The sequence below is a fragment of the Octopus sinensis genome, unplaced genomic scaffold (genome assembly GCF_006345805.1).
Source record: "Octopus sinensis unplaced genomic scaffold, ASM634580v1 Contig08463, whole genome shotgun sequence".
NCBI classification, from domain to species: domain Eukaryota; kingdom Metazoa; phylum Mollusca; class Cephalopoda; order Octopoda; family Octopodidae; genus Octopus; species Octopus sinensis.
Genome location: NW_021831041.1, coordinates 113,652 through 122,548, shown reverse-complemented (window position 1 = coordinate 122,548; position 8,897 = coordinate 113,652). Strand labels below are relative to the sequence as shown.

Here is an 8,897-nt window from a genome sequence, read left to right as displayed (position 1 = left end):
AGTAAGCATGGCATTTGGCGCAGTAAATGCCGTTTTTGCGGCAGTTAATTTTACTGCATTTACCACATGGTAATGGATCGTGGAAAAGGGATGACATGTAAAAATAGGAAAGAAGTATTAAGAAAGATAACAGAAATACCGACGAAAGAAATAGTAACAACTAAGACAACTCGATAATGTATTAAATTATACAAAAGATATGAAAAATAACAGATAAATTGAAAAAAATTACACCACAACAACAACAACGTGTTGACTTCAATTTTTTTTTGATATGAATACAGAACTACGAAAAAATTAAAAAATTAAAATATTCAGAGCTCAAGGACAGGTTCATAGTGCAACCGATTATTGTGGAGTCATCTGGAGTCTTCGGTCCGGAATCAATCTCTTTTATTAGGAAACTTGGATCCCTGATCTCTGTTCGGACGAAAGATAGAAGGGAGACCGAATGGCTGTTTCAACGCCTTTCAACAACCGTTGTCAGGGGTAATAGCCACGCTATCCTTTCTGCTCTTAAACAACCTTAATTAACTTATATTTTCTTTTATAACATTGGCTCATTTTTTATGTTTCCTAAAAAAAAAAAATTTCAGTACATTCTCAATGAACTTCCACATGTATTTTTAAAATGGTTTTTATCTGTAAACTTAAATTTATATTTATTTTATTTATTAAACACCAAGACCACAGTTAAGACCGAACTAATTAGCATGTGATCCCGACGCACTTTGACGGAGATCCTCCGGAAGGTTCAATCCTATGCAAAGTGCATCGTCCTGCGACGACGATGTCCCAGGGGGTAGGAGAGCTATTGGTCCTTTTTCGGTGAGCATTAGGTGCCCCCTCGGCGTTTCAAATCCAGTCGAAAAATCTCAAGTGAATTTGGTGGACCACGTAACGCCTTTCTAAGGCCGGATAGGAAGGAGATCCCTTAGAAATAATTAATACAAATAATTAATACAAATATTGAATAAAAATTCTGAAATTACTTTTAAAGTTACGTGGTGGTGTAATGTCAAGATTAGACTTGAAGAAATATTTACACGACTTGACATTATATTTCCAAAGGTAACCCCAAACCTAATATTGAACCAGTAAAGATCCCTGCAACCTGTTCTATGAGCCAGTGACCGACGAGATAGCCCCCTGCTATTCCTCAATAATCACCAAACCAATGGACTTCCGAACAATCCACAGAAACATTGGAAATCAACATTACAGAGACATCAGTAGTTACAAAGCAGATCTCCTCCTAATCTGCGGAAATGCCACCAAATATAACACTCCGGACACAGTGTTCTATCGGGCAGCATTAAAACTGGAGATTTCCATAAATAAAGTCTTCAATGTATGGTCGAATCTTCACTTTTAGCGGTCTCGAGGACTCTTCCAATAATTCCAAATTTCAAGTCGCGTCCAAAAAGTCGGAGTTATATCAAAAGAGAGACAAATCTGACGCTCAAGTCTCCGTTTTTTGATGTGGAGGCTCGCATGAGGCTTGATGAGGCAAAAAAGTCTCCGTTGGGGTATTTGACCAAGCAGGGGTCTCAATATCACTTCCGTACCCTGGTGGAAGATATGGAAACTGTTAAATGGATTCATTCTACTGATAAATTGTTAAAAAATTAATATATTTTGTATATATATTTTTGATATTGTGGTTAACTCACGCTGTTGATTGGTGAAGTGATTTGTTTGGTTTATTCTGATAATAAACAAGACTATTAGTTACTTGTTGTGCGTTTGATTTTATTAAATTTTCTGAAAAGCAAACTAAGATTTACAATTTCTTGTTGGCAGAAAATGTCTATAGTGATTGCAGGTCATTAGCCTGGAATGATTAGGTCCCAGTCCTTAGTACACACTCTCGTACTTACTACCGATGAATGATTTGGTGAGGTTGTTGAATTGTGCGAGGGTTCTTCAAATGAGCTTGCGGAATGCTTACTAGTAAGACAATATACTCGGTTAAATGATTATCTGTTTGTGTGCGGTTAGCTAATTCGTGTATGGTTTTGTCGTGAGGCCAAACAGAAGCATGATTTTCGTATAGTTATAAAAATCAGTTATTTGTGTGCTTGGATAATCATTGATAATGTTCTCAGTCTGGACTAGTTGTAAAGTAAAAGTAGTTGCTTTTGTTTATTTCATTGTATTTTGACTTTATTATTTCATATTTTCCCTTATGTTTGTAGAAACCGTCTCAATGGTTTTCATATTTCTTCATTCTAATGCTTTCTCAACTTTTTAAGTTGGGAATTGGAAATGAATACAGCCTGGGTCTGAGTTGTTTTTAATAGTTTCGATGGGTTTTTAATATTTGTGTCCATGGGAGACGATTCATTAAAAAAAACATGAAGGAAGCACGGAAGACATAAAATAAATCCTCTAAATTGTAAATCGGCCTGCATATCATATTAAAAGGGCATCCTGATTTTATCATAACAAAAAAGCTTACAGCCTACACTCTATATAATTGTAAAATTTGCCAAACAGAAATTAGCCGAGAAAATCACAAGAAAATTGAAGAATATATTTTTGAGTAAATAAAGCAATTTATTCTTAAATACAGAAGTAATGTTCAAATAAAAAATAGGGTCTCAAATAATTTTTATTTTTACAAATCAAAAGCAATTTTAGAAAGATCGCCGAGCGAGGATGAGATCCCTGGTAGAGTGCATCGGGATCACGTGCCTATTTGTTCGGTTTCTACCGTGGTCTTAGTGATTGAATAAACAAAAATGCAATTTTCAATAAGAAAAATTAAAAATCATTTAAGATTCGATTTTTTACAATCTGGAAAATATCAAAAAGTAATTACGAAGAAAGGTAATTAAGAGGACATTTATCGAGACTCTGGCAACACACTTCAAAACCAAATATTCAAAAGCAAGGTGTCTCCGTATGCAGATTATTGTCTTCCTAAGTTTCTCCTATCTTTTGCTGATAAATTAAAAGACTGATAAAAAGAAGAGAAATCTTCATTATTAGAAAAAGTTAATTTGAATTGCATGTACAAAACTGTAAATTTGAATAACTTTTTTATTTATTTATTTTAATTATTTACACAATTTATTTAAATCGGTTAACCTCTATTTAACGGTATATTAAATTTGAATTTCGCGTATTTTTAGTCAAAATGGTCCAACATATTAAAATAGACAATTCTAAAAAAAATCAAAATAAGTCACAAAATCAAGATGTATATATTATTAGTGAATATAGGCAAAGAATAATAAGCAAGAAGTAGCTTCTGTACGAACAAAGGAATGTACATGGAAACCTGCCAACCTTAAAGAACTTAGAATGTTTAGATATTCATTTTAATCAAACTAAATTTTTTACTAAATCTGACTGAGGTTTCTTCTACATATTTGGTGATTATTTTGTGGTCTATTTGCTAAATAGATATTTGAGAATTATATTTCTTTTTAAAAAAGCTAAAAAATCTTGCAATTTTGAATTATTAATTAACCATTCAGAAACCTAGTTTATCATTAGCCGAATTATTTGTATTTAATTTGCTGTTAAACGTCTCAAAGGAAGTTATGATCATTAATAATGCTATGACGTTAGTCTCTTATGCAGGTATATTATTTCCCTTTAATACATTTATGTTAAAAAAATTTCTTATTCAACTCAGTCCATTCATTTGGCATAAGCGGCTTATAAAAGACATTTAATGACCAGTATAGGAAAGAATCTAATTACATCAATATGGAAACAAATGACTAACATTCTAGTTAAATAAGATTAGTTAAGTAAAGGTATTAGTCGTAGTAACCCATCTCCTTCTCGAACTGCTCTGTCTCCAATTTGTGTTTTTCAATGTCATATGGTTCCCCCATTATGCGTTGATACAACCCCAGAATATACTCACTGGTCTCCCCAAAGTGAGTGAGCGGGTCATTGTTCTGAGTTATAAACAACTATCAAGTCAAATAACCCACAAACATTCTCCGGCATCAGTTTCGGATCAGGTTCATAGATTTCCGATATAAAAATAAACCTACATTGCACTACAAGACCTCACTTGTCCAATTTAGGACCGAACAAGTCCAAAATAGGCCCCAACTCAGCCTCAGGGTCGTCCGTCTCCACCGTGGTCGACGCAATGGCCAGAAAGTACCCCGCAGGAGTCACCATTGCCTGTTCGCTCAACACCAGTCCGTAAATATCGTTGTTCCTGTGTACCCTCGCCCCCGGAATTATGATCTGAGCTGACTTGGCGTCAGGAATAGCCCGGAGAGGATGATCCAGGAGACAAATACACCGGACAATCTAAGTAAACACGGAAAAAAACCTTTCCAACAACTCTGCACATCTCAGGGGCATAGGAAGGGTCACAAATTACAATCGGACTGGGAACAAACTCCCCATTCCGAATATAAACCCCCACAGCCTTCCCATCCTCCACCGCAATCCTCACTTCGGGCACATCCAACATAAACGTGCCTCCATAAACCGCACTAAGCCGAGCAAATGCTTGGGCGATGCTGCTGAGACCGTACATGGGGAAGTAGAAGGGCGAACTGTTGTCCCCCACGGAATCCGCGTACACGGCAATCCTCTTGGCAATTTCCGTGACTGACAGGAACTTGCTGGGACTGACCAAGAAGACTAAACCGGTCATCAGGACACAGGGCGAGGGCGTGGGTGACCATCGTCTGCATTTCGGTGGACAGTTTGTGTTTGGTGTAGACTTCCTGGATTGACTGTTTGGACAGAACTGGGTCCTCCACGTTTACTTTGCTGATATATCCGTGGAATACACGCAGTCGGTTCAAATCCAGGGCTTTGGAAAGTTCTTTTTTTATTTTTAATACAAAACTGAATTTTTTTATTTCTGCAAGACACTCTCGGTTGGTCGCCGGGACCTTCCAGAGTCCCCCCTTGTCGTACACGTAGCTGCCCTCGATGGAGTGGAAGGTCAGATAACGGTAGGCTCCCGTCGAACGGAAGATGTTGGACAGGAGACCTGTGGTTAGGGAAAAGGGGTACCGTAGGACATCATGACTTTGGGAATCAGATCGACATTCCACTCCCTGTCTGGGCCATATTTATTTGGGGATGGTTTGGGGGCTTTGCAGTGGTCAAAAAAGTCGGGGAGGGGGGTCAGTGAGGCACATTCTCCTCCGTAGTATTCGTTCCTGTCGACTTGAAATACTTTCTTTTTGTCGACGCTGAGCATTCCGCTGATGACACATTCCTTGGGTCGTTATTTGTGGGGTACAATTATCCCTGTTCCCAAAATGGTCACATCAAAGTCCTGGTCCATCTCGATTCAAACCGCAATATGAAAATGTATTCAAATTTAGTTTAATTAATTTTAAATAATAAAAATCAAAAAATATTTAATTTCAGTAAATCTCTACACAGCTGTCATCCGTAATGGAAATCAATGTACTAACCAGATGTCTTATTATTACTTAAATTGGTTGGTTAAAGACACGAATCGTTTTGTAAAATAATTTTTCCGACATGTCGAATCATATCCAAACCACCCCGACTTTCCGCGGAAACGGAAAATATCAATCCGTCACCATCTTCCGCGAATGTAACAACCATGTTATCCCCTTGTCCCCTCATCTCAGTCGACGACCAGGACACAGTCAAGTCATGGGCCAATAAGTAAGCCAGAAAGTCCTTAAACAGGATTTTCCAACTGTTGAGACTCCTCAAACTCTGACGTAAAACCACGGTCTTTTCAAAAGTCGGGTACCCCTTTTTTGAGGACCGTCCACACTGTCTGGCAAAGGCGGGAACTATGTAGGCATCGATGGAGGGGTCGGGGATGATTAGGTTGAGTGATTCGAGAAGGGAGGCCACGTTTTCTGTGTCTTCAATTCCGAGTTCGAAAAGTTGAGTTTTCAGGAGGCATAGACTCATTTCACCACGTTGAATAAAGGCGGTGAAATCACGGAAAAAATTGCGAGTGGGACACAAATATTTCCAAATTCTTTCCAATTTTGACTGACATGTGGAAAGTGTGGACAACCGACCGAGGATTTGAAAAAACTGTTTTGGGTTGACCACCAAAATGGAGGCTGAACGGACTAAAATGACACGTCCGGAGTCATTCAAAGACTCAATCCACTCCCAAAACGTGCTGTAAATCCCCTCAGATTTGCCTACTGTCTGAGCCTCCTCCAAAGTCACAAATAAATTTCGGTCCCGTTTGAGTTTTTTGAAGGCTTTCTCTCCATTGGGAAACACGTGTCGGTGATTGAGGTTTGTTTGATCCAATCTTTCCAGGGACTTTTCAAATGGTTCCTTCCAAGGGTAAAAAGTGTCCAAAGTGTCTGTTACAATCACTGTTTCAGAAATAATATTATTTTCTGCCAAAAGTTCGACTTGTTTTCGATATTCTTCAATTGGGACGATCGACTGTGGGTCATAGTTGGCGAGTTGGTCGAGGATCTCGTCTCTACAATGCACTAGGACAGGCACCTGATTTGCTTCACGTGCTCATTGGCCTTGTGAAGTACTGCCAGAGGAAAGGAGTCGTTTCCCGTCCGTGTAATCCCAACGAGGACTATTTTCGAATCTAAGAGTCAAAAAAGTCCCCAACTTGAGGATTGGAGACAAACAAGTCTGAGCAACTCCCCAATGTGAGAGTGGAAGTGGGAATCCGTGTATGAGTCGATATCAAAAGTGAGGAGCACGAGGGAGTGAGGACTTACCAACATGCTCATAAAGTCAGTAGACTTGGTGTCGTACAAAATGAAATTCAAATTGTTTTTTGTGCACAGAGAATAGATCCCAATGTCCGCCTGACTGTCCTCGACCATCTCGAACAATGTGCGGGAGTACAATAAATTGTGAACAATTTGGGACTTTCTGTTATCCCCCAGAAAGACAACCTAAAACTGGGATTCGACTCATTACTTTTCTTGACTGACAATGTGGCGATATTCTGATTGAATATTCCCTCATAAACTCAAAACATTTTTTGACATCATGAGACTTCCACACGTGTTCTGGGGGTTCAGAAATGGGGTTCCCCGTCAGCCACAAACCCACTCTACAAATCATCAATACACCCCCACCGTCGGATTCCCTCAAAGTGATGCATTGATTTGATGTTACTTAACATGTGAATGTTGTGAGGTAGCTTGACCAGACTGTTTTCAGACACATCCAGAGTTTCCAGAGAAATGATTAAACAGACACTGTCGGGAATAGCCGACAATCTGTTTCCTCGAAGAAGAAGGCTTTTTAGGTGTTTAAGAGCACATATTTGAGGGGTGAGGACTCCCAACTTGTTGTGGTTTAAATTAAGTTCTTCTAAATTCTCCAAAAGGACAATCGAGTTTGAGAGAGATTTGACTTTGTTTCCTTCCATGTTGAGAACTCGGAGACTTTTGACAGGCGACTCGAGTAGTGGGAATGCTTTGATATTGTTGTGACTCATATCGAGTATCTACAATGTCAGTGGTACCCCTACTTCGAGGTTTTCTAAGGAGAAAAGGGAGGCGGGAATTGTCCGAAAGTGATTTCTGTCAAGCAACAATTCCCGAATTGCGAACAGTCGATTTGAGCGAATGCAGTTAATTCCCAGACAGCTTAGACTGAGAGAACGGACGACTGGCAACTCAAAAACAAAGTCAGGAAAATGTTCAGACTCGACAGAGTTCTCTTTGATCTGTGCCGCCATTCGGTCAGAAATGTGAGAACACAACTTCCGCATGTCCAATTGGAGTGACTCGAGCTGGCCTATTCGTCAGGATTAGTCCACCTTGGGCAGTCTCTTGAGGGTGTCGGGGAGGAATCCGATCGGACATCCCCACAATAAGAGTTCCCTCAGCTGGACACACCGCCCAATCTCCAGAGGCAGGGTACTAAGACCAGTGTACGATAAATTTAGTCTACAAAGTGAACTCAGATACTCAATTTCTGGCACAATTTCCTGAAATTAGCCAATTCCTTACCGTCAATTTGGAATTCCTCGACAAATCAAGGAATGTAATGGATTTGAAAAGCCACACCGTCGGGGGCACATGAGCGAGATTGCAGTCGGCCAAAATGAGTGTTTGGAGGTGTTTTAAACACGTCAATTCTGGCGGAAATCCGCTCGTGTCTTGCGAGCTTCCACATTTTATTGCATTTTTAGACATGTCAAGATGACGGAGATTGACAAGACACGTGAGTTCGGTAGGGACAAACCGAAGATTGTTATTGCAGAGAATTAGTTCTTCTGTATTCTCAGGTTCTGCCTCTAACACTCCTCCAAGTCAAAGACTACCGGTTCCGAGGAATTCTTTGACTTTTCTGAAGCCGAGATTTGTCCAGTCGTAAATTTTTTTTCCGCGTTCGTTGTACCGCGGAAGTCTAAGAGACGACCTTCTGGCACTTCTTGGTTCTAAATACTGTTTTCTGGGCAATTTTGGTCTATTTTTGCCCAAATGACTGCTCATTTGAAATGCTTGGCAACAATACACAAAAATATGTTTATTAAAAGTTCAGACAAACACAGCATAAGTAAGTTGACGGTATTTAAAGTACACTCCGACAGAAAGAGAGGAGAGGACAAATCCGATCAGATTATTCGACTATATATACACAACTCAGAATACAATCATAAAAACATCCCCAATAAGTACCCCGTAGACAGTCCATAAGAAAGAACCAGTCAAAAAACAGCAACACAATCCAATCGGCATTTGATTGCTATTCCGAAACCGCACTACACGAGCCTGAATATTAGACCACGTAAAGACCAGGTCGAGCATGGGAGAGGCACAGACAATGACAGACACAATACTCGAACACAACCCCAGAAAGCGAGTTGATCTCTTCAAATCCGATAGATTGGCAGAATATGAGAGAATAGAGTAGACAAAGAAAGCCAGAATAAGTACAGTGAGAGATACACGTCTCTGGTGTACAATTGG

At 39.5% G+C, this 8,897-nt stretch overlaps 1 protein-coding gene across 1 annotated transcript; it reads right to left on the bottom strand.

Moving 5' to 3' along the window:
* Window positions 1–5,706: 5,706 nt before the first annotated feature.
* Window positions 5,707–8,193, bottom strand: LOC118761096 (leucine-rich repeat-containing protein 40-like). Its single transcript, XM_036498766.1, is given in 4 exon segments — window positions 5,707–7,030; window positions 7,065–7,426; window positions 7,742–7,930; window positions 7,932–8,193. Coding segments are annotated over 4 exon segments (924 nt in total). The 5' UTR covers window positions 8,121–8,193; the 3' UTR covers window positions 5,707–6,846.
* Window positions 8,194–8,897: the final 704 nt, after the last annotated feature.